The following is a 23,020-nucleotide window of genomic DNA, read 5'->3' as shown; positions in this document are numbered from 1 at the left end:
GGGCGAACCAGACGCGGAGGCGAGGCCTGCGCGAGGGGGGCGTGCCCTCCCCGGCGAAACCCCGCCCCTCCATCCCCACTGGCAGCCCCGCCGCCCAATCGGGAAGCCGGGGGCGGGGCGGCGAGGCGGCGGCCGCTTCCCATTGGGTAGTACTGGAGGAGGGGGGGCGCGCGGCGTCCGGCGCGTGCGCGGGGGGGGGGGGGCGCGGTGACGCACCGTGCGTGCTGACGTTGACGCGGCGGCGACGGCGGCGGTGAGTGCGGGCCCGGTGAGGGCGGGCCCGGGCCTAGGCCCCGGTTCCAGGCCCCGGTTCCCTCCCCGGGCCCCTCCCCGCGGCCCCCGGTCCCGGGGCGGCCCCCGCGGCTCTCGGCCGCCCCCCCCTCCAGGACCGGGCCCCCCTTCGGGGCCTTCGCTTCTCCCTCACCGGGAGCCGCCGCCCGGTGCCCCCGGGCCCGGCCTGCCCCCGCGTACCCCCCCTGGCGGTGCTGGGGGGGGCTGAGCCGGGGGCCCCCCGCGGCGCGCTGGGGTCCCCGTGCCTGCTGGGGGGGGGGGGCATGGGCCCAAGCGGGGAGTCCCGGTTCTCCTTCCCACCGGGGGGCGTTCCCGTGCTCACCGGGGGGGGGTTCCCGTTCGCAACCGGGGGTCCCCGGTCCTCGTTCCCCGGGGGGGGGGGTCCTTGTGTCCACCGGGGGGGGGGGGCTCCCGGTCCCCGTTCCCAACCGGGGGGTCCCTGTGCTCACGGGGGGGTCCTCGGTCCCCATTCCCACTGGGGGGGTCCCCGGTCCCACCGGGGGGCGTTCCCGTGCTCACCGGGATCGGGGTCCCCATTCCCAACCGGGGGGGCCCGGTCCCTGTTCCCTGGGGGTGGGGGTCCCGTGCTCACCGCGGGGGGTCCACGGGCCCATCCGGGGGTTCCCGGTCCCCGTTCCCACCGGGGGGATCCCCGGTCCCAACCCGGGGGTTCCCGGTCCCTATTCCCACCGGGATCGGGGTCCCCGTTCCCCACGGGGGGGTTCCTGTCCCCATCCCCGGTGCCCCACCCCCACCCCCCCGGTAACCGCCGCTCTCTCCTCTCTGCGCAGGGACCTCCGGGGCTCTCGCGGCTGCACGGCGACGCCGCCGGGACCCGGCTGGAGCTGTCGGGGCCTCCCGCCCCCCTCATGCCCGCCCCGGCCCCGGGGGCCGCCGAGCGCTTCCCCGGGCCCCGCCGCGGCTCCCGCGCCGGCGCCATGTGAGGGGGGGGCCCGGCCGGCTCCGCGTCTCCCCCCCCTCGCCCCCCGTCCCGGTGCCCCGGCGGCGCCATGATGTTCCGGGACCAGGTGGGGATCGTGGCCGGTTGGTTCAAGGGCTGGAACGAGTGCGAGCAGACCGTGGCGCTGCTCTCGCTGCTCAAGCGCGTCACCCGCACCCAGGCGCGCTTCCTGCAGCTCTGCCTCGAGCACTCGCTGGCCGACTGCGCCGACATCCACCTCCTCGAGGCCGAGGCCAACAGCGCCGGTGAGCGGCCCCCCACGGGCCCCTGCGCCCCGCCGACCGGCCCCGGTTACCCCCGGGGACCTCCCCGGGGGGCTCGGGCACGGCTTTGGGGCTGTGCTTCGCGTCCTGGCCCCGCCGAGGGGCTCCGTGCGTGGTTTGGGGCGGGGGCCGCCTGTGGTTTTTAGGATTTCTCCTTCTGCTGCTTTCTGGGGGGCTTTTCACCATGATTTCAGCCCCGTTCCCGGATGGCCTCTGCCCCCGGCGGGTCCCTGCGCCCCTCTGACCGGCCCCGCTTACCCCCGGGGACCTCCCCGCGGGGCTCGGGCACGGCTTTGGGGCTGTGCTTCGCGTCCCGCGCCCTGCGAGAGGGCTCCCCGCGGCCTTCAGGATTTCTCCTGCCGCTGCTTTCTGGGGACCTTCCTCCAGGCCGGTTTCCGCCCCCTCACCCCTTCCCCTCTCCCTCCCCCGCAGCCGCCATCAGCCAGTGGCCGCAGGAGCCGGCGGAGGCGGCGGTGGCCCTGCTGCTGGCCCACCTCCCGCTGCTGCAGCCGGGCAACGCCGCCGCCAAGGCCGAGTACATGAAGCGGCTGCAGAAGGTGCTGGCCTACGCCATCGAGAGCAACCGGTGCGTGGAGGAGAGCCGCCAGCTGCTCTCCTACGCCCTCATCCACCCCGCCACCACCCTGGACGACCGCAGCGCCCTGGCCCTCTGGCTGGGCCACCTGGAGGAGCGTTTGGCCGGCGGCGCCCCCCCCCCGGCGGCAGCAGCGCCGCCGCCGCCTCCGCGGCCGCCCCCCCGCCCCGACGCCGCCCCCCCCCCCCGCCCCGCCGCGCCCCCCACGACTGGCCCGAGCACGGGCCCCCCGAAATCGGGCCGCCCTGGCCCGAGGCGGCCCCCCGGGAGAACGGGCACCCCCCGTTCCACCCCCCCGGCGGCGGTAATGGGCTGGGGGGCACGGGTGAGTGGGGTGAGGGGGGGGGGGACGGGGGAAAGGGGGGGGCCGTGGGGGGCAGGAGGGGGGCCCGAGGGGGTGTGGGGGCGTCAGAGGGGATGTGGGGGTCTGGGGGGGTCACCCGTATGTCTGAGGAGGGGTCTTGGGGGGCGGGGATGATCTGGGGGGGGCATAGGGAGTGGGGGGGGGCACTGGGGGCCAAAAGGGGGCCACAAGGGGATAAGGAGTGGGCGCAGGAGGTTGGGGGGGGCGCAGGAGGTCGGGGGGGGGGAAGCAGGTTGGGGGGGCCTGGAAATCTTTGGGAGGGGGCAGAAAGCGGGGCCGGACCCCACCGTCCCCCTCCCCGCAGCGCTGCCCTGCCAGCTGCACCCCAGCCCGCTGAAGCGCTCCCTGTCGCTGGTGCCCGGCAGCCCCCAGGGGGGCGGCGGCGAGTGGCCGGGGGGGGGCGAGGAGCCGGGCCCCCCCCGCGCCCCCTTCGGCGACCACGCGCCCCTCTCGCCGCAGAGCAGCGTGGCCTCGTCGGGCAGCGAGCAGACCGAGGAGCCCGCCGGCGGCCGCAACACCTTCCAGGAGGACGGCAGCGGCATGAAAGGTTTGGGGGGGGGTCCCGGGGAAGGGGGGGACCTGCGGGGGGGGCGGCGAGGCATCGCCTCGCCGCCCCCCCCCGTTTTGTGCCCCCCCCAGACGTCCCCTCGTGGCTGAAGAGCCTGCGGCTGCACAAGTACGCGGCGCTCTTCTCGCAGATGACCTACGAGGAGATGATGACGCTGACCGAGCACCACCTCGAGTCGCAGGTGAGCGGGGGCGGCGCTGTCCCCAGTGTGTTCCCCCCCCCCCCCCCCGAAAAAGGCTGGGGACGCCCCCCTGCCCATCTCTCCTCTGTGTCCCCCCCCCCACCCAGAACGTCACCAAGGGCGCGCGGCACAAGATCGCCCTCAGCATCCAGAAGCTGCGGGAGCGCCAGAGCGTCCTCAAGGCGCTGGAGAAGGTGCGGCCCCCCCTCCCCCCCCCCTCCCTCCTGTCCCCAGGGCTGGGGGGGGGCGGCCCTGACCCGGTCCTTTTGTGTCCCGTCCCCCCCCCCCCCCGCGTGACAACGACCTGCCTCGGCGGTCCCCGCAGGACATCCTGGAGGGGGGCAACCTGTGGACGGCGCTGCAGGAGCTGCAGCAGATCATGGTGACGCCCATCAAGGCTTTCCGGCCCCCCCCGGCCCCCCCCCGCCAACGGCGCCCCCGACGGGGCCCCCCCGGGGGCTGCCGACGCCTTCGCCCCCCACCCGGCCGCCGACGCCGAGGCCCCTGCGGCCCCGGTCCCCGACGGGGACATCCCGGGGCAGTTCACCCGGGTCATGGGCAAAGGTGAGGCTGCGGGGGGGCACCCTGTCCCTTTTTGGGGGGGCAGCCTGTTTTTTTTTGGGGGGGGGGACGCAGACGGTGCCCTGACCCCCCCGTAGTGTGCACCCAGCTGCTGGTGTCGCGGCCGGACGAGGAGAACATCACGAGTTACCTCCAGCTCCTCGAGAAGTGCCTGAGCCACGAGGTAGGGCTGAGCCGGGGGGGGGCGGGGCTTTAAGGTTTGTTTTATTTTTTTTGGGGGGGTGGGACCCCAAAAAACGCTGCCCCCCCCCCCCCCTTCGCCAGGCGTTCACAGAGACGCAGAAGAAGAGGCTCCTCTCCTGGAAGCAGCAGGTCCTGAAGCTGCTCCGCGCCTTCCCCAAGAAGGTGCCGCTCGAGGGCCCGGGCTACCGGCCCCCCAAAGGGTAGGTGGGCGTGGGGGGGCACACAGGGACTCCTGGGGGGGGGGGGCGGCCTCTGACACCCCCCTGCCTTGTTCACCCCCCCCCTACCCCAATTTGTCCCCCTTGGTGCTGCGTTCGCTCCCCTTGGGAACCCCCAGGGCTGGATTTGCGCTTAGGTGACCCCCCCCCCACCCCGAGCCTGGGACCCCCCCCCTTGAACCTGGCACCCCCCGCACGTCCCCCACCCGCCCTCAGGGACCCTCGTTGTCCTCCTTGCCCCCCCCCCCATTTTGGGGGGGGTCTCAGGCCATTTTCCTGCCCCCCTCCTTCCCCTTTACCCCCCCCCCCAAGGCTTTGGGGCACCCCATTTCCACCCTGGGGGGCTCTGGGGCCCCCCCCAAAAAGTGGGTGGGGGGGAGATTTCGGGGTGCTGGCGCTGTCCTGACCCCCCCCTTTTATTCTCCCCCGTCCCCCCTCCCCCCAGCTGGGCCTTCGGCTCCAACTCACTCCCCATAGCTGGCTCTGTGGGGGGGGCGGGGGGGCGGCGGGGGCAGCGCCCCTTTGCGTTGCCCCCCCGCGCGCTGCCCCCCGCCCGCCTGGGGCTGCTGGGCCCTGCCGGGGGGGCCCCGGCCCCACGGCCCCCCCTCGGCGCCCCCCCCCTCGGCACCCAGGGCCGCCAGGTGGGTGAGGGCGATGGATTTTTGGGGGGGGGGGGTGGTTTGGGGGCTTTTGGGGGGGCAGGGGGTGGGGGTGGGGGTTAGAGGGTGGGGGGGCTCCAGTTTTGGGGTCGGGGGTGTGATGGGGGGGGGGCTCCAGTATTGGGGTAATTGGGGGGGGTCTCGGCACGGTTGTAATGGGGGGGGAGGGGGGGGCTGGATTTGGGGTAAATGGGGAGGGGTCCTGGGGGGGGGGGCATAGGGGTGGTGGAGGTGTCCTTGGGAAACTCGGGGTTCTTTTGGGGGGGGTCTTTTGAGGGGGGGGCTGCTCAGGGAGGAGGGGGAGCCCCTGGGTGTCGGGGTCTGTCTTGAGGGGCCTTTTGAGGGGGGGGCTCCTCACCGCCAACCCCCCCAAAATAAATTATTTACCCCCCCCCCCCCCAGAGCCTGTGGTTCGGCAGCGGGGGGGCCGGGGGCGCCCCGGGGAGCCGCAGCGCGGTGCAGCGCACCCACTCGCTGCCCGTCCACACCTCGCCCCAGGCCCTGCTCGCCTTCCCCCAGGGTAAGTCCGGGGGGGTCCGGGGGGGGGGGAGACAGGGCAAGGAAGCGAAGCCCTGCGCCCCCCCAACCCTTTTCTTCCTGCCCTCCCCCCCCCGCAGAGTGCCCCCTCCCCGGCACCGACCTGGAGATCAACCCCACGCTGGAGTCGCTGTGCCTGAGCATGACGGAGCACGCGCTGGGGGGTGAGCGGGGGGGGCGCGGGGGGGCGGGTTTTTTTGGGGTGGGGGCTTCAGGGGGAGCTTCTGAGGGGGGGGGGCAAGAGCCTCCCGCCCCCCCTGACCCCCGCTGTTTGCCCCCGCAGACGGCACAGACAAGACCTCGACCATCTGACGCCGCCCCCCCCACCGCGGGGGCTTCGCGCCCGTCTTTGCCCCCCCCTGCTGTGACCGTGCCCCCCCCAGCCCTCCCCCACCCTAACCCGAGCGTCCTGGGGGAGGAGGGGGGGAACGGGGGCACCCCCCCCGCACCGGCTGAGGAGGGGGCGCACCGAACCCCCCCCCCCCCCCCAGCGATCGAGGGGCTCCCGGGGGGGGCCGATGACTTTGCCGGGGGGGGGCACGCGTGTGAACACTACAGGGGCTGCGCGCGGGGGCGGGGCTCTCCCGGCCGGGTTTCGTTTAACTTTTTTTTTTTAATAATCCCCTTTTTTGTTTTTGTTGTTGTTTTTTCCTTCCTTTCTTTATTATTATTATTATTATTATATTAATATTATTTGCCCCGGCAAAAAAAGAAACAAAACACAAAGCTGGGGAGGGGGGGACACATGGGGGGGGCTGCACATCACCGTGTCCCCCCCCCCGCCCGTTTTTTTGGGGGGGGGTTGGGGGGTGACAGCCCCCCCGTGCCCGTTTTTGGGGGGGTTGGGGGGTGACACCCCCCCCAGATTTAGGTACACGTCGATGCCCCGGGAAGGGGGGGCCCCCCCCGGTCGGTACAGCCCCCCCCCTTTGTACCCGTAGCGCCGCGGCCCTGGAGATAGAAGCGTTATTTTAGATACATTTTATTATGAATAACTTTTGTTATGACTATGGCTGGTAACCATGACTACGTTATTAAAGAGAAAAATCCAAAAACCACCCCAACCTCGCCTTTTTCCACCCAAAATAAAAAACCCACAACTTTTTTCCACCCCAGCCCCCCCGCCCTCAGTCGCTGGAGGAGTCGGACGCCTCGCTCGCGCTCTCGTCCTCCGAGGCCTCGCTGGGGCTGAGGCGGGGGCTGCGGGGGGGCGCCCCCCCCCTCGCTGCCCCCCCCCTCCGACTCTTCCTCCTCTTCCTCCTCCTCGTCCTCCTCCTCCTCCTCCTCGTCGTCGTCGCTGCCGAAGATCTCCTCCTGGTCGCGGGCGGCGCGGGCGGCGGCGCTGCCCCCCCGGCGTGCCCCCCCCCCGGCCCCCCCCTCCTCCTCCTCCTCCTCGTCTTCATCTTCGGCCTCATCCTCGCTGCGCGCCGACCCCCCCTGCTCGCTGCTGCTGCCGCCGCCGGAGCCTTCGGCCTCCTCCTCCTCCTCGCCGCTCCCAGCCCCCTCGCTCTCACTGCCCTTCTCCCGCTCCTCGTCTGGAGGGGGGGGGGGAACACGTTTAACGGGGGGGGCGCAGCGGGACAGTCCCCCCCCCCCCCAAAACCTCCGCTTACCGGAGCCTGGCGCCTCCTTTTCAGCCTCCATCTCCTCCTCCTCCTCCTCCTCGGGCTCGTGGTTCTCCAGCTGCGCCCGCCGGGCCTCCTGCCGGGGCAGGGGGGGCTCAGCTGCACCCCGGGGGGGGGCACGGAAGGCGGGGAGGTCCCCAAAAGGCCGGGGGGGTCCCCAAAAGATGTGGGGGGGCTCACCTGCGCCTCCAGCTCCTTCTCGTTCATGTCGCGGTGTTTGACCACCAGCACCGCGTTGGTGCCCGACTGCACCCCAGCCCGCGCCCGCCGCTTGCTCAGCCGCACCCTGGGGGAAGCCGGGGGAGGGTCAGGCCCCCCCCCCCCCGTTTTTTTTTCGGGGTCCCAGCCCCTCCTGCCCCCCCCCGGCCCCCACCTGGTCTCCAGCTCGTTGTAGTAGACGCCGTCGCCCTCGCGGAAGATGAAGAAGTAATTCTCCTCGTAGCCCTTGCTGGCTTTGTTCTTCACGTTCCAGTTGTACTCCCGGGCGATCTTGTAGTCGTACCTGGGGGGCAAGGCGGGGGGGCAATAAAAATGGGGGGGGGGGAGCCCCCCTCCTCAAATCCACGTCCCCGCTGCCAAACCGCCCGATTTCTGTTTCTGCCTCCCCCAAAAATCTACAGCACCCCCTCGGTTTGTCTGCCACAGCCCTGGGGGGGCTCTGTAGGGCCCCCCCCTTGCTGTGAGGCCCCCCAGCCCTGTACCCCCCCCGGCCCTGTGCCCCCCCCGGCCCTGTGCCCCCCACCGTACACATCCTCGGGGGCGTAGTCCATCTCCTCCTCCTGGTCCCGCTTGCGCTTGCGCAGCGTCTCCTCCACCGGCAGGAAATAGGCCACGAACTGGTTCCCCTCCTCGTCCATCATCCCCCTGCGGGCAGCAAGGGCTCAACAGCGGTGCCGGGGGGGGGGGGGGGCTTCGTGTGTGTGTCCCCCCCCTTGCCGTGTCCCCCCCCCTTGTCGTGTGCCCGTGCCCCACCTGATCATGGCCTGGGACATCATCTCCAGCGCCGCGGGGCCACTCGTGTCCTTTGGCGCCGGGTCCGAGTCGAAGATGACTTGGGCGCAGGGGTTGATCCACATCTTTGGGGGGGGGCGGGGGACAAAAAAAAGGGGGGGGGACATGATAAACCTACCCCCACCCCAAAATCCACCGCCCCGACACCGGGGACCCCCGTATCCCTACCTTGAAGTCGGGGAACACGGGCATCACCTCGACCGGCGTGACGCGGGGCTTGCTGTAGTGCTGCGTGATCTGAGGGGGGGGAACACGCAGGGGGTGGGGCCCTCAGCCCCCAAATTCGGGGAGGGGGGGTCCCCAACGTGCCACCCCCCACCCCTCCCCAGTTCCCCACCGCTTTCTGGGCGTCTTCGAAGGTTTTCTCGATGGCGGCGATTTGGCTGTCGCGGTCCTTGTAGATCTCCTCCTCCGTGAACTGCTGCTTCACCGAGACGCCAATCCTGGGGGGGGGGCACAGCAGCGGGGGGGTTCGGGGGGGGGTCAGGGGGTGTGCCCTGCCCCTCGGGCCCCCCCCAGACTCACTTGACCTCGGGCTTCTCGTTGGACACGCCGTAGCGGTTGAACTCGGTGGAGATGTACTCGGTCTTGCGCATCCATGGCACCACCTTGGCGTGCTGCTGTGACCTGGTGGGGGGGGGACACGGGGTGATGTAGCCCCCTCCCCCAGACCCCCTCCAAAAGATTTGGGGGGAAGCCCTGAGCCCCCCCCCCGGTGCTGTGGGGTCCCCATTACCTCTTGGAGCTGGTGGGCGCCTGGATCTCCTCCTCCAGCAGCTTCTCATCCGCTGGGTCCAGGAGCACTGAACGGAGAAAAATCGGGGTGTTGTCGTTGTGTCCCCCCCCCAGAAAAACACCCTTTTTTGGGAGTGCCCCCCCTGAACTCCAGGCCCACCGCTAGGGTCGATGCGGTAGGTGTCGGGGTTGATGAGGTCGATGGTGACGCCCAGGTCGGGCTCGGTGAGCAGGTCGTGCTTGTGCTGCTTCTCCAGCGACGTGGCCTTGTACTGCACGAACCTGGGGGGGGCACGGAGCACACATCGGTGTCCCCCCCCAGTACCGGGCAGAGAACCGCCCTCCCCCCCCCGAGCCGCTTGTACCGGTTCTGGTCGAAGGGGTAGGTGATGAACTTGGGGTCGAAGGGGATGTCGGGGAGGCTGTTGCAGTATTTCACCCGGCACACCACGCCCGACCTGCGCGCACCGCGGTCAGGGGGGGGGCCGCGACGCTGCGGACCCCCCCCAGGACCCTGGGGACCCCCCCCGGACCCTGGGGACCCCCCCAGCACCCCGTGACCCTCAGACCCTACAGACCACCCCCCCAGATACTAGGGACTCCCCCGGACCCTATGGTCCCCCCCAGGACCCTGAGACCCCCCCACACCCGCAGCTCCCCCCCCAGGACCCTTCGGCCCCTTAGGACCTTATGGACCCCCCCCAAGGACCCTGTGCCCCCCAGGCCCCTATGGACCCCCCCAGGACTCCGTGCTCCCCCCCCCCGACCCCATGGACCGCCCCCAGGCCCCTTCAGACCCCTCCCCGAGACCCCGGACGCCCCCAAGGCCCCCCCCGCCCCTGCAGCCCCCCCCAGGACCCTGCGAGCCCCCCCGAGCCCTCCCCCTCGCAGCCCCCCCCAGGCCCCCCCCCCGTGGTCCCGGAGCCCCTCCCCCACCTCTCCGGCAGCGTCCGGTGGGAGCTGGGCCTGTGGGGGGGACAAGGGGGGGGCGTGACGTCACGGCGGGGCCCCCGTGACGTCACGGCCCTGACGTCACGGGCCGCGCCGTACCTGTGGCCCGGCTCCTCCCGCTGCGCCTGCGTCTGGATGGTGGGAGCCATGGCGGGGCCCGGCCCTGCGCAGGCACCGCCGCGGGCAGCCGCGGCCCGCGCCGGGAAGGCCCCCCCGCCGTGACGTCACTTCCCGAGCGGAAGCGGAAGGAGAGACGGGAACATGGCGGCGCCCCCGCAGCAGCCGCCGCCGCCGGGGCCGGGGCCGGGGCCGGGGCCTCCCAGTGCGCCTGCGCCGCCGCTCGCGGCGGGGGCGGGGCCGGCGCAGGGGGCGGGGCCTGGGCCGCCGTTACCGGCGCAGGTGGCGGCTGCGCAGGCGCAGGACTTCGACCCCGTGCAGCGCTTCCGGCTGCTCATCCCCCAGCTGAAGGAGAGCCTGCAGGTGGGCGGGGCCTGCCGCCGAAAGGGGCGGGGCCTGCCGCCACGGGGGCGGGGTTTGGCGTTGGGGAGGGAGGGGCCTACAGGCTGGAGGGGGCGTGGTCTGGTTTCGGTGGAGGGCGGGGCCTGACGCAGCGGAGATGGGCTGTTGCTAAGGGAGGGCGGGGCCTGCTGTCGAAAAGGGGCGTGGCCTGCCGTCCCTGTGGGCGTGGCCTGCCCCTCACGGGCGGTGGCTGTGGGACTCTGGGGGGTGGCTGATGGGGGGGGAGAAGGGGGGGGCGGTGCCAGTTGGGGGGGTTTGGGGGGGTCCTGGGGGTCCCGTCCCCCCCGTGAGCCCCTTTTGCCCCTCCCCGAGCCCCTTTTTGCCCCCCCAGACGCTGATGAAGGTGGCGGCGCAGAACCTGGTGCAGAACTCCAACATCGACAACGGGCAGTGAGTGCCCCCCGGTCCGGGGGGGGGCTGCATCCCCTCAAATCCAACCCCCGAGCCCCCCCAGAGCCCCCCTAGAGCCCCGCAGCACCCTCCTGCGCTGACCCAGTGCCTCCCAGTTCCCCCCACAGCCCCCCAGTGCCACCCAAGCGATGACGGGGGGACACTGGGGTGGGGGGGGGGCGATACCCAGGGGGGCACCGGGGGGGTGACGGTCACCGTGTACCCCCCTGCCGCAGGAAAAGCGCCGATGGAGCCCTGCAGCGCTTCGACAAGAGCCTTGAGGAGTTCTACGCCCTGTGTGACCAGCTCGAGCTCTGCCTTGTGAGTGCCCCCCCGTCCGCCACCCCCCCACCTTGGGGACACCCCCCGCATGTCGGGGACACCCCCACGCCTCGGGGACACCCACTGACCTCGGGGACACCGCCCCCACCTCGGGGACACCCTCGCACCTTGGGGACACCCCCACACCTCGGTGACAGCCGCTGTGCCATCCTCACCCCCTTCTTCCACCCCATTCCCCCTCTATCCCCCCGCCCCAATTAACCGCCTCCCAGCCCGTTGTCCCCGGCTCCCCCGCCGGTGACCCCCCCATCCCCCTCGTCCCCAGCGCCTGGCCCACGAGTGCCTCTCGCAGAGCTTCGACAGCGCCAAGCACGCGCCCGCCCTGGTGCCGGCGGCACCCAAGGGCGAGGGGGGGGCGGGCGAGAGCCTCCCCTACACCCAGTACCTGCCCCTCATCAAGGCGCAGATCGCCGGCGCCAAGGACATCCACAACGCCCTGCTGGAGGGGGCCAACAAGATCACCGGCAAGCTGCCCCCCCCCGGGGGGCCCTAGAGAGGCCGCTGGGGGAGGTGGGGGGGGGCAGAGGGGTACGGGGGGGGCAAGGGATTGGGGAGCCCCCCTCGTGTGGGGGAATAAAGGTGGATGTGGGAGCAGCGGGTGTCGTGAGGGGTTTTTTTTGGGGGGGGCAGCAGTGTGCGGGGGGTCACACCTAGGTCAGGGCGTCACACCTAGGTGGGGGGGTCACTTGTATTTGGGGGGGCAGCCGTATGTGGGGGGGCCCCCCATGCATGGGGGGAGTCACCCGTAGGCGGGGGGCCACGCACACGTAGGGGACGGCACCCATCCCCGGGGGGGGTCACCCACAGGTGGGGGTCTCCCGTACGTTCAGGAGCCACCCATGGGTGGGGGGGCTCCCCCCGGCCCCCCCCGGCCTCCCCCGCTGTTCCCGGCACCGTGACTCAGCCCGGCCCCGCCCCCACCCCACCCCTCCGAGGGGGCGGGGCTTCCCCGATGACGTCACCCCGCCCCCTCCCTTCCCCGTGCCGGGGCCGCGCCCTGCGCGTGACCCGGCGCCGGCCCCGCCCGGTGAGCTCATCGCCACGCCCCCCCGGCGGCTTCCGGCCACGCCCCCTCCGCTGACGTCACGGGCGCCCATAAAAGGAGCGCGGCGGCGAGCGGACGGCACCGGAGATCCCCCCCCCACCTCCGCCCCCTCCCTCCCGGGCTGACATGGCCGCCGCCGCCGCCGGGCCTGCACCGGAGCCCCTGCGCCAGGTACGGGACCCCCCCGGAACCCCCCTGGGTGTCGCTGGGGATCCCCGGGACCCCCTCCCGGTACTACCGGGACCCCCCCCCCGACCCCCACCTCGTTGTGCCGGGATCTCCCGGGACCTCCGATCCCCTCCCGGTACTACCGGGACCCCCAGGGACATCTAATTCCCCCCCCCGGGACCCCTGGGACTCCCCCTCGGTACGGCCGGTGTCCCCCGGGACCTCCAAACTCCTCCCGGTACGCTCGGGGCCCCACTCGCGACATCCGACCACCCCCAGACCTCCGGGACCCCCTCCTTCGGTACGGCTGGGACCTCCGACCCTCCCTCGGGACCTCCGGTTCCTCCCCCGAGCCCCCCCCCCGCATTATACCGGTGCCCCCCGGGACCTCTGAGGCCCCCCCTCGGTGTGGCCGGTGCCCCCTGGACCCCCTCCCGGTACAATTCGGACCCCCGGGGACCTCCAAACCCCTCCGGGACCCCCCTCTCAGTGGGTTGGGACCCCCCCCCGGTCCCTCCACCCCCCCCCCGACCGTGTCCCCTTCTCTGTCCCCAGGCTCTCTTCGGTGCGCAGCCCCCCCGCCAGCCGTCCCCGGAGCCCCCCCGGCCCCCCCGCTCCCCCTGGGGCCCCCCGCCAGACCTGGGCCGCCTCCTGCGCTCCCTCAGCGCCCCGGGCGGGCGACCAGTGCCCCCCCCGCCCGGCTTCCCCCCACGGCACCATGGGCCCCCCCCGGGCTTGAGCCGGCCGGCGGCCCCCGGGGCGGCCGCCCTGGAGCTGGTGCTGGCGGCCTTGACCTTGGGGTCGGAGCTGGAGCCCGCGGGGGGGGCTCTGCCCCCGGTACCGTCGCTGCCGTCCCCCTTGGGATCGCCGCTGTCGCCCCCGCTACGTCCGTCCCTGCCGTCGCCACCCCCCCGGGGACCCTCGCCGCCGCTGTCGCTGCACGGCCTGCCTTCCTCCTCCTCCTCGCCGCCGCCGCTCGCCCTCCCAGAGGCCTCCCCGTCGCCCCCCGGCTCGCCGCCGTCGCCGCTCTACAAGACGGAGCTGTGCCGCCCCTTCGCCGCCACCGGCCGCTGCCGTTACGGCGCCCGCTGCCAGTTCGCCCACGGCCCCGGCGAGCTGCGGGGGCTCCGGCGCCACCCCAAGTACCGCACGCAGCCCTGCAGCACCTTCCTGCGCTGCGGCTCCTGCCCCTACGGCCCCCGCTGCCACTTCCTCCACGGCCCCCCCCCGCTCCAGCCGGCCCCGGCTCCGTTACTGGGGGATGGGGGGGTGACGGCCATGGGCCCCCCCCCCAGCAGCCCCCGCCGCCTCCCTGTCTTCGACCGCATCTCGGTGGCGGAGTGATGTCCCCGTGGCCATGGGGACCCCTCTGAGTATGGGGGGGGGACGTCCCCACCCCATGGTTTTTTTTTTGGGGGGGAAAACCGCTGTGAGGGCCCCCTCACGGCACCCTTTGTACCTCTCAGGTGAAGGGGGGCCCCATTTTAACCCCCCCCCATGCACTTTTGGGGGGGGAGGCGCTGGATGTAGCAGCTCCCCCAGAAGGGGGGGCGCACCCTGAGCTCATCTCAGTGGTGCTAATTGGGGCGGGGTTGCCAGCGGGTCCTGGATGCCCCCCCCCACCCCCCCCCCGGTTTATGGCTTTATTTATTTAAGGTCGGTGCCTTGGGGCTGCCCCCGGCCCTGTGTGTGGGGATGGAGGTTTTTTAGGGTATTTATGGGGTTTGTAGAGTTGTTTTTGGGGGTGGGGTGAGTTTTGTAGGGTATTTATGGGGTTTGTAGGGTTTGTTGAGGGGGGGGTGGGTTGGTAAATAAACACTTGGGCTGTGACCGAACGCTCTCGCTTCCTCTCTCGCCGTCACGGGACGCCCTTCCGGGGCCGTTTCCTCGGAAAAATAAAAGTTAAAAAAAAAAAAAAAAGAGGTCTAGTGACGCAATGCCGCCCGCTGACGTCGCGGCCCCCCCCAGTGACGTCACGGCGCGCTTCGCCCTGCCCTATCTTGGCCCCTCCGGGCCGCCGTCGCGGAACTCGCCCCGGTCACGTGACGGGGGGAAAAAAGTCTCGCGAGAGGAGGCGGCGAGGCCTGCGCGGGCGGCCGCAGCGGCGGGAGCAGGCCGCGAACCGGTGCCGGGACGGGAAGCGGAGCCGCGAGCGGAAGCGGAGGCGGAGCCGCGAGCGGAAGCGGAGCCGAGCGGGGTTTCTCCGTGCGGTAAACGGCGGCGGCCGCGGCTGCTCCCGGGGCCTGACGGGGAGTCGGCGGGTGCCGCCCTCCGCCCCCCGGCCTCCCCCCGGGGCCCCCACCGCGTCCGCCGACCCCCCGCGGCGCCGCCATGTCGGACAGCGACGACAGCAACTTCTCGGAGGAGGAGAGCGAGCGCAGCAGCGAGGCCGAGGAGGCCGAGGCGAGGCCGGAGGCTGCGGGCCGGGGGGTTTGGGGGCTCTCGGGGAGGGCTTTGGGACGAGTTAGGGGTTGAGGGAGATCGAGGGGGGGTTAGCGGGGGTTGGGGGGTTTTAGGGGCCTTGGGGAGAATTTTGGGGGTCTTGGGGGAGGGTTGGGGGCTTTGTGGGGGTTTAGGGGGAGTTGGGGGATTTTAGGGGGTTTGGGGGGAATTTTGGGGGTCTTGGGGGGGGTTCGAGGAGATTGCAGGGGCTTTAGGGGGGGTCGGGAGGTTTGGGGGACTTTAGGGGGGTCTTGTGGTAATTTTGGGGGCCTTGGGGGGGCTTTAGAGGGGGTTGGGAGGTTTGTGGGGATTTAGGGGGTTTGGGGGGAATTTTGAGGTTCTTGAGTAGGTTTGGGGGTTGTCAGGAATTTGGAGGGTTTGGGGGGGGTGTTGGGGAGATTTTGGGACAGTTTTAGGGGGGTTTTGGGGGGTCTCGGGGGTTTACAGGGGTTTGGGGGCGTGCAGCCTTCTCTCACCCTGTTTTTCGCCCCACCCCCCCCGAATTGTTGCACAGGCTGAGGAGGAGCACGCCAGCGCGGCCGGCAGCGAGAAGGAGGAGGCGGAGGAGGAGGAGGAGGAAGAGGAGTACGACGAGGAGGAGGAGGAGGAAGATGACGACCGGCCAGCCAAAAAAACCCCGCCACGGGGGCTTCATCCTGGATGAGGCCGGTGAGCTGCCGGTGGGGGGGGTGCAGCGGGGGCCGCCGCCCCCGGCCCCGCTCAGCGCCCCGATCCCCCCACAGACGTCGACGACGAGTACGAGGACGAGGACCAGTGGGAGGATGGGGCCGAGGACATCCTGGAGAAAGGTGAGGAGCCCCCCCCGGGGCTTTGGGGGCTCCCCCCTGTGGTTTCAAGGCCCCCCTCTCGGGCTTTGGGGCCGCTTCTGTCCCGCTCCCTGCCCTCAAGACCGGAGGAAGAGGATGGAAACGGAGTCCCATGGTGGCGTGGCTCTTTTGGGGCTAAACCACGTGGTTTTGGGCCACGCTGCGTGGCCGCTCTGGCTCTTCCCCTGCCTCCAGGCGTGTTTTTCTCCCCAAATCCACCTCTCGGGGACGGGAGGGATGGCGGGGCCCCGGCTCCCTCACCTCCTCCCTCCATCCGTCCGTCCGTCCCCCCCGTTTGTCCGCTCAGCACATCTCATCCGCACCAGCCTGGTTTTATTTCTTTGCTGTATTTATTATTATTATTTCTACCCTTTTTTTTGTGGTTTCCTTTCCCTCCTGTGCTGCCGTCTTAATTTTGTTCCTTCCCCTTTGTTCTCCCCTCACCCCGCGGGTGGTTTTGCCGCTATTATTTGCTCCATACTGTCCGCCCTCCACCGCCACCTCCTTGTTCCCGAGCAGAAGAGATCGAAGGTAAGCTCGAGTCAGCCCAAGCCCCCCACCTCTGGCGTCACCCCCCCGGGGCCAACCAAGCCCCCGTGGGCCGGGTCCGACCCTCCTCTTCCTCGCAGCTTCCAACATCGACAACGTGGTGCTGGACGAGGACCGCTCGGGCGCTCGGCGGTTGCAGAATCTCTGGAGGTGACGCCAGATCCGTCCACCCCCCTGGCCCCCTTTTTGCCCCCCGACGGGCTGCAGGAGCTGCGCTGATGCCTTTTTTTCCCGCAGGGATCAACGCGAGGAGGAGCTGGGCGAGTATTACATGAAGAAATACGCCAAGTCCTCAGTGGGAGAGACGTGAGTGGCACGGCGCTGCGCCCCGTCCTGTCAGGAAGGGCTCGTGCTTTTATAGCTTCTCCTTCTTTCTTTTTCTCTCAGCGTTTACGGCGGCTCCGATGAGCTCTCGGATGACATCACGCAGCAGCAGCTGCTGCCTGGAGTCAAGTGAGTGTTGTGTAAGGGGAAAAAAAATAAAACACGCTGTGTTTATGGGGAAAAAAAGATGCAGATCGGGTCTGGGGGGTGCTGAGCTGCGCAGCCGGGTGGGGTTTTATGGGCTGGGCCGGGACAAGCCGCCCTGTAACGGTTCCTCTCTCTGCCCCTGTGCAGGGATCCCAACCTCTGGACTGTGAAGTGCAAGGTAGGTGCTGGGGGGGCTTTGGGGTGGGGGTCAGCATTTGGGGGGGGGTGTATCCCCGACCCTAAAGCAACCCCTTTTCCCCCCAGATCGGCGAGGAGCGCGCCACAGCCATTGCCCTGATGCGGAAATTCATCGCCTACCAGTTCACCGACACGGTGAGGCTGGGGGGGAGCCGGTGGGGGGCCAGAGGGGGCCTGCAGCCCCTGCCCCCCCGTTCTTGACGTGCCCCTCGTCCCGCAGCCCCTGCAGATCAAGTCGGTGGTGGCCCCCGAGCACGTCAAGGGCTACATCTACGTGGAGGCGTACAAGCAGACGCACGTGAAGCAGGCGATCGAGGGCGTGGGCAACCTGCGCATGGGCTACTGGAACCAGCAGATGGTCCCCATCAAGGAGATGACAGACGTGCTGAAGGTGGTGAAGGAGGTCACCAACCTCAAGCCCAAGTCCTGGGTGCGCCTCAAGAGGGGGATCTACAAGGACGACATCGCCCAGGTGAGGTGGGAGGGGACGAGGGGCGCTGCGGGGGGCAGTTGGCGACGCCCCGGCTCACCGCCGCCGCCTCCCCCGCGGGCAGGTGGATTACGTGGAGCCCAGCCAGAACCAGATCTCCCTCAAGATGATCCCCCGCATCGACTTCGACCGCATCAAAGCCCGCATGAGCCTGGTAGGTGGGGCGTTGCGGGGCTGCCGCCGCCGTGCCGGGGCCGCTGGCTCAGCCCGCTGCCTCCCACCCTGCAGAAGGACTGGTTTGCCAAGCGCAAGAAGTTCAAGCGCCCCCCCCAGCGGCTTTTCGATGCTGAGAAGATCCGGTAGGTGGCAGCCCCTGCGCCGGACAACATCAGGCGTGGCTGAAAAAAGCCCCCCCCCCCCCCCCCCCCCAGCGAGCTGCCCTCCCTGAGGGGCTGGTTCGGGTTTTTGCCCCCGTCTCGGCTCAGCTCCCTGGGAGGCGACGTGGCATCGGATGGAGACTTCCTCATCTTTGAAGGCAACCGCTACAGCCGCAAGGGCTTTCTCTTCAAGAGCTTTGCCATGTCGGCCGTGGTGAGCGCGGGCCTGGCTTTAAATCCAGACCCAAACCCAGCGCTTTTCTCCCCAGACTGCTTCCCTTCCCGCGGCGAGATGCAGCCGCGGGGGTCCGGGTGGGAAAGGGGGTGGGGAGGGAGGCCGGTGGCTCCCTGTTCCTCGGTGGGGATGGCGCCACTGTGACACCGTCGGTGTGGCATCGGCGCTGCTCAGATAAGCAGGGGCGTTCTGGGAAGGAAGGGGGCGATTCGGCCATCGGCTTTGTTCGTGGCAGATCACGGAAGGCGTGAAGCCCACCCTGTCGGAGCTGGAGAAGTTCGAGGACCAGCCCGAGGGCATTGACTTGGAGGTGGTGACGGAGAGCACAGGTACGCGGGGCTTTCAGCGCGGCCCCCCCCTCGCCGCACCCCACAGCGCCTCAGCCCCTCACCGTCCCTGCCGCTGCCCCCAGGGAAGGAGCGTGAGCACAACTTCCAGCCCGGTGACAACGTGGAGGTGTGCGAGGGCGAGCTGATCAACCTGCAGGGCAAGATCCTCAGCGTCGATGGCAACAAGATCACCATCATGCCCAAACACGAGGACCTGAAGGTAGCACAGAGCCCAGGGAGCAGCTCTGGATGCCTCGGGCAGGGCGCTGTGGCCACGCCAGGCCCGCTCCCCGATGCTCCTTCCCCCCTAGGACATGCTGGAGTTCCCAGCTCAGGAGCTGCGCAAGTATTTCAAGATGGGCGACCACGTGAAAGTGATCGCGGGGCGTTTTGAGGGTGACACGGGCCTCATCGTTCGGGTGGAGGAGAACTTTGTCATCCTCTTCTCTGACCTCACCATGCACGAGGTGAGCGCAGGGGCGAAACCCCCCCAGCCCGGCTCTGCGTGGGGAGGAGGAGAAGGGGCCGCCACGGCTGCGTCTCAACCCTCTTCCTGCCCCGCCACCAGCTCAAGGTTCTACCGCGGGACCTGCAGCTCTGCTCGGAGACTGCCTCGGGCGTGGACGTTGGGGGGCAGCACGAGTGGGGCGAGCTGGTGCAGCTGGACCCCCAGACCGTGGGCGTCATTGTCCGCCTGGAGCGCGAGACCTTCCAGGTGAGCTCTGGCTGCCACGACGCTGGAGGGAGCTGCATTTTTTTTTTGTGTTTTCCCCTGTTTTCGGATGTCCTGCTGGGGAAGAGAATGAGAGGGGCACGCAGCCGTGTGTCGGAGATGCCTCCCCGGCTTCTGTTGTTCGTCTTCGGGGTTGTGGTATCTGAGGGGGGGCTGTTTTGGGCAGGCCCCCTTCCAGCTCCTTGCCCCCCCTGTGGGCTGCAGGTGCTGAACATGTACGGGAAGGTGGTGACGGTGCGGCACCAGGCCGTCACCAGGAAGAAGGACAACCGCTTCGCCGTCGCCCTCGACTCGGAGCAGAACAACATCCACGTCAAGGACATCGTCAAGGTCATCGACGGGCCCCACTCGGTACGAGCTGCGGCGTGGGGGTGCTACCAGCTCGTCTGCCTTGGGCCTGTTGGGTTTGCTGGGGGTCTTTCTGGCTTCTTCTGGCACCAAGGGTCCTTCCTGACAGCCCCCTGAGTTCTTCCTAGTGCTGGGCAAGGAAGTCCAGTCCTGTCCCCCCTCTGAGCCTCACCCCCCACCCCCCTTTTACCGGCACAGGGCCGCGAGGGGGAGATCCGGCACCTCTTCCGCGGCTTTGCCTTCCTGCACTGCAAGAAGCTGGTGGAGAACGGCGGCATGTTTGTCTGCAAGACCCGACACCTCGTCCTGGCCGGTGGTTCCAAGGTGGGAGTGCGCTGGGGACGCCCCCGGGGACCACCGGCAGCTGCCAGAGGGGGCTGCGGCCCCACGGCTTCGCTGCTGCCCCTCCTCCAGCACCCTTTTTTCTCCCTTTTGCAGCCACGGGACGTCACCAACTTCACAGTGGCTGGCTTTACTCCCATGAGCCCCCGTATCACCAGCCCAATGCACCCCAGCGGGGCTGGTGAGTGCTGGGGGGGTGCCCTCAAGGACAGGAGAACGTCCCCAAGGACGCTCGGCGCATCCTGAGCCCCCCCCACCTCGCTCCTTGCAGGCCAGCGCGGCGGCTTTGGCGGCGGCGGCATGAGCCGTGGGCGCGGGCGGCGGGATAACGACCTCATCGGGCAGACGGTGCGCATCTCCCAAGGACCTTACAAAGGTGGGTGCCTTCTTGGGGGGGGCATTCTGGGTTTCTGGGTCCCGTCCCACCCCCCCAGCACGGGCTGGGGCTGTGGGGTTGCCTGCGTCCCCCTGCCCAGCCGCTCTCGGGCCCCGCAGGCTACATCGGGGTGGTGAAGGACGCAACGGAGTCGACGGCCCGCGTGGAGCTGCACTCCACCTGCCAGACCATCTCGGTGGACCGCCAGCGCCTGACCACAGTGTGAGTGCCCCTTGGGGACAGGGGGACGTGGCGCACCGTCCCCGGGGCTGTTGGGGACTCCGTGTCCCCGTCTCCTGACGCTGTGTCCCCACAGGGGCTCGCGGCGCCCTGGTGGGATGACATCGACCTATGGGCGCACCCCGATGTACGGCTCCCAGACCCCGATGTACGGCTCGGGCTCCCGCACCCCGATGTACGGCTCCCAGACGCCCCTGCATGACGGTGAGTGGAGGTGGGGGGGGCCCCTGGGATCCATGGGGGACACGGGACAGGGGTTAGGTGGATTCCAGGGGCATGGAAGGGACCCTGGTGTAATCTTTTGGAGGGAATGAGGGGGGTGAAGTGGGCACTGGGGACAAGGAGGGCTGAGGGGGAGGGGGATGGGGCTGAGGGGACGCACAGAGGGAACTGACGTGGCCCCCACGGGGCATTGCAGGCAGCCGCACGCCACACTACGGCTCGCAGACCCCGCTGCACGATGGCAGCCGCACGCCTGCCCAGAGCGGTGCCTGGGATCCCAACAACCCCAACACGCCTTCCAGGTGGGTGCCAGCGGGGCTGGCGACCAGGACAGCCCCACCGCAGGGTCCCTGCTCACCAGCACGGCCCCAGCGACATCGTGACGGTCGTGGTTTGTGGTCCTGGGCCACCAGAGAAGCCCCACCACGGGATTCCAGTCACCAAGTTGTCCTGAGCGCTGCGACGATGCCTGTTTTCTGTCCCTAGGGCCGACGAGGACTTTGAGTACGGCTTCGATGATGAGCCCACGCCCTCACCGCAAGGCTACGGTGGCACCCCCAATCCGCAGACCCCCGGCTACCCCGACCCCTCGTCCCCACAGGTCACCCAGCCGTACAACCCCCAGACCCCTGGCACGCCGGCCATGTGAGTGCTCCCTCTGCCCCGCACCCATCTGTGGCTTCGGGGCGCCCCAAGGCCTGGCTCTGGGAGGGGAATCACAGCCCTGCGGCCCCCGAGTTGGGGCTGGGGGGGGGAACCTCATCCCTGAAAGACTCCAGACTGTGGTCCTGGTGGGGAAATGTGCTCCTAGTGGACCCCAAACCGAGGCCTGGAGTTGACACCGTGTTCCCTGAAGCCCCCCACGGGGTGATACGGTGCCCCCGTGTCCCCCTCTCGCCCCGGCAGGTACAACACCGACCAGTTCTCCCCCTACGCCGTGCCATCGCCACAGGGCTCCTACCAACCCAGCCCCAGCCCCCAGAGCTACCACCAGGTGGCCCCCAGCCCCGTGGGCTACCAAAACACCCACTCGCCGGCCAGCTACCACCCTACACCATCGCCTATGGCCTATCAGGTACCCCCAGACCCTTTTTTCCCCGTCCCCCGTAGCCCCCCCGCTGCTGCTCACGCTGTCTTTTCTCTGCCCCCAGGCCAGCCCCAGCCCCAGCCCAGTGGGGTACAGCCCCATGACCCCCGGGGCGCCATCCCCGGGGGGGTACAACCCCCACACCCCCGGTTCGGGCATCGAGCAGAGCTCCAGTGACTGGGTGACCACCGACATCCAGGTGAAGGTCCGGGACACCTACCTGGACAGCCAGGCGGTGGGACAGACGGGCGTCATCCGCAGCGTCACGGTGAGTCGGCGGCGGTGCTTTTTGGGGTGGGGGGCGTGGGGGGGGGACACGTCCCTACGGAGCCTTTGCTGACCCCGTCCTCTCTGCGCAGGGGGGGATGTGCTCCGTGTACCTGAAGGACAGCGAGAAGGTGGTGAGCATCTCCAGCGAGCACCTGGAGCCCGTCACCCCCACCAAGAGCAACAAGGTACGGTGCCCGCTGCCCTCTTGTCCCCTCGAGGCCTCCAGCATCCCCTTGGTGCCGCTGCTGGGTTCTCTCTGCCCGCCCCAGCTCCTCGCAAACTGTCACAAGGGCCCCTTATCACCTCCCAGCCCCCTTCAGCAGCCTCCTGGGACCCCACCAGCCTGCACAAGGACTTCTGTGGGATCTCTGAAGCCCTTCCTCCTTCCCTCAAGACCCACCGCGTCCCCGACGCTGACCTTACCCCATCCCACCTCGTTCCTCTGGGCTTCCTCTGCCTCCCTTGACTTCCCTGCCCCTACTGGGGGCCCTCAGCGTCCCCTGTACCCTCCCAGCCCCCCCTGGATGCCCTGTACGTCCCTTATGGTCCCCGTTCTCCTCGCAGGTGAAGGTGATCCTGGGTGAGGACCGGGAGGCCACCGGCATCCTGCTCAGCATCGACGGCGAGGATGGCATCGTCCGCATGGACCTGGATGAGCAGCTCAAGATCCTCAACCTGCGCTTCCTGGGCAAGCTCCTGGAGGCCTGAGCGCCCCCTCCCCGCTGCCCTCCCCCGCTCTGCTTTTCTCTTTCTTTTTTATGTCTTTTTTTCCCCTCTTTTTCTCATTTTACATCCCCTTTGCCCTGGCGCCTGTTCGTGATGGGATTTCGGTGTCCAATAAAAGCTGTTGTGCGCCACCCCTGTCCTGTCCCCTGCACGCTGGGTACTGGGATGGGGGGGGTACTTGGAAGGGGGGGTGCTGGGATGGGGGGGTACTGGGATGGGGGCGTTAGGGTTAGGGTTACTTTTTTATTAATTTTTTTTTCATTTTTTGTTAGGGTTTAGTGGTTAGGGTTAGTGTTAGGGTTGGGGTTATGATGAGGATTAGGGTTAGTGTTAGGGTAAAGGGTTAGGGGTTAGGTTGGGGTTAGGGTTAGTATTAGGGTTAGGGTTGGGTTAGGGTTGGTTAGGGTTAGGGCTTAGAGTTAGGGTTAGGATTAGGGGTTAGTGTTACGGTTAGGGTTAGTGTTAGGGTGAAGGCTGGGGCTAGGGTTAGGGTTAGTAGGGTTTGGGTTGGGGTTAGAAGGGGTTAGGGTTAGTGTAAGGGTTAGGGATACGGTTAGGGTTAGAGTTAGGATTACGGTTAGGGTTAGTGTTAGGAGTAGGTTAGGGATTAGGGTTTAGGGTTAGTGGTTA

The 23,020-nt window shown here is 69.3% G+C and overlaps 5 protein-coding genes across 5 annotated transcripts; 4 read left to right on the top strand and 1 right to left on the bottom strand.

Moving 5' to 3' along the window:
- The first annotated feature begins 190 nt into the window (after window positions 1–190).
- SAMD4B (sterile alpha motif domain containing 4B) lies at window positions 191–6,103 on the top strand. Its single transcript, XM_040543070.1, is given in 15 exon segments — window positions 191–253; window positions 1,083–1,497; window positions 1,948–2,288; window positions 2,291–2,435; window positions 2,779–3,021; window positions 3,114–3,223; window positions 3,331–3,417; window positions 3,549–3,641; window positions 3,643–3,787; window positions 3,883–3,968; window positions 4,070–4,188; window positions 4,652–4,847; window positions 5,268–5,385; window positions 5,483–5,566; window positions 5,686–6,103. Coding segments are annotated over 14 exon segments (1,992 nt in total). The 5' UTR covers window positions 191–253; window positions 1,083–1,301; the 3' UTR covers window positions 5,715–6,103.
- Window positions 6,104–6,367: 264 nt separating this feature from the next.
- PAF1 (PAF1 homolog, Paf1/RNA polymerase II complex component) lies at window positions 6,368–9,928 on the bottom strand. The gene is given in 15 exon segments (XM_040543068.1): window positions 6,368–6,616; window positions 6,618–6,937; window positions 7,016–7,103; window positions 7,208–7,313; window positions 7,401–7,529; window positions 7,775–7,891; window positions 8,000–8,103; window positions 8,207–8,275; window positions 8,376–8,481; window positions 8,564–8,665; window positions 8,775–8,841; window positions 8,934–9,055; window positions 9,139–9,231; window positions 9,710–9,739; window positions 9,824–9,928. Coding segments are annotated over 15 exon segments (1,590 nt in total). The 5' UTR covers window positions 9,874–9,928; the 3' UTR covers window positions 6,368–6,529.
- A 44-nt stretch (window positions 9,929–9,972) lies between these two features.
- Window positions 9,973–11,566, top strand: MED29 (mediator complex subunit 29). The gene is made up of 5 exons (XM_040543069.1): window positions 9,973–10,008; window positions 10,105–10,204; window positions 10,575–10,633; window positions 10,870–10,954; window positions 11,241–11,566. Exons 1-5 carry the CDS (start codon window positions 9,986–9,988, stop codon window positions 11,466–11,468), a joined length of 495 nt encoding a protein of 164 aa, XP_040399003.1. The 5' UTR covers window positions 9,973–9,985; the 3' UTR covers window positions 11,469–11,566.
- A 138-nt stretch (window positions 11,567–11,704) lies between these two features.
- On the top strand, window positions 11,705–14,112 carry LOC121062796 (basic proline-rich protein-like). Its single transcript, XM_040543056.1, has 2 exons — window positions 11,705–12,191; window positions 12,744–14,112. The coding sequence occupies exons 1-2, from the start codon at window positions 12,147–12,149 to the stop codon at window positions 13,530–13,532; spliced, it is 834 nt and encodes a 277-aa protein (XP_040398990.1). The 5' UTR covers window positions 11,705–12,146; the 3' UTR covers window positions 13,533–14,112.
- A 157-nt stretch (window positions 14,113–14,269) lies between these two features.
- SUPT5H (SPT5 homolog, DSIF elongation factor subunit) lies at window positions 14,270–22,521 on the top strand. Its single transcript, XM_040543055.1, is given in 31 exon segments — window positions 14,270–14,398; window positions 14,513–14,591; window positions 15,145–15,258; window positions 15,260–15,299; window positions 15,374–15,439; window positions 15,977–15,988; window positions 16,087–16,156; window positions 16,244–16,312; window positions 16,394–16,459; window positions 16,625–16,655; window positions 16,742–16,810; window positions 16,896–17,147; window positions 17,230–17,319; window positions 17,394–17,464; window positions 17,591–17,696; window positions 17,953–18,046; window positions 18,130–18,266; window positions 18,358–18,513; window positions 18,615–18,761; window positions 18,984–19,130; window positions 19,326–19,451; window positions 19,566–19,650; window positions 19,741–19,845; window positions 19,965–20,067; window positions 20,162–20,289; window positions 20,504–20,609; window positions 20,794–20,952; window positions 21,214–21,382; window positions 21,459–21,662; window positions 21,754–21,849; window positions 22,229–22,521. Coding segments are annotated over 30 exon segments (3,234 nt in total). The 5' UTR covers window positions 14,270–14,398; window positions 14,513–14,519; the 3' UTR covers window positions 22,373–22,521.
- Window positions 22,522–23,020: the final 499 nt, after the last annotated feature.

The sequence above is a fragment of the Cygnus olor genome (genome assembly GCF_009769625.2).
Source record: "Cygnus olor isolate bCygOlo1 chromosome 30 unlocalized genomic scaffold, bCygOlo1.pri.v2 SUPER_30B, whole genome shotgun sequence".
Lineage (NCBI taxonomy): Eukaryota > Metazoa > Chordata > Aves > Anseriformes > Anatidae > Cygnus > Cygnus olor.
This window is presented reverse-complemented; position numbering and strand designations above follow the sequence as displayed.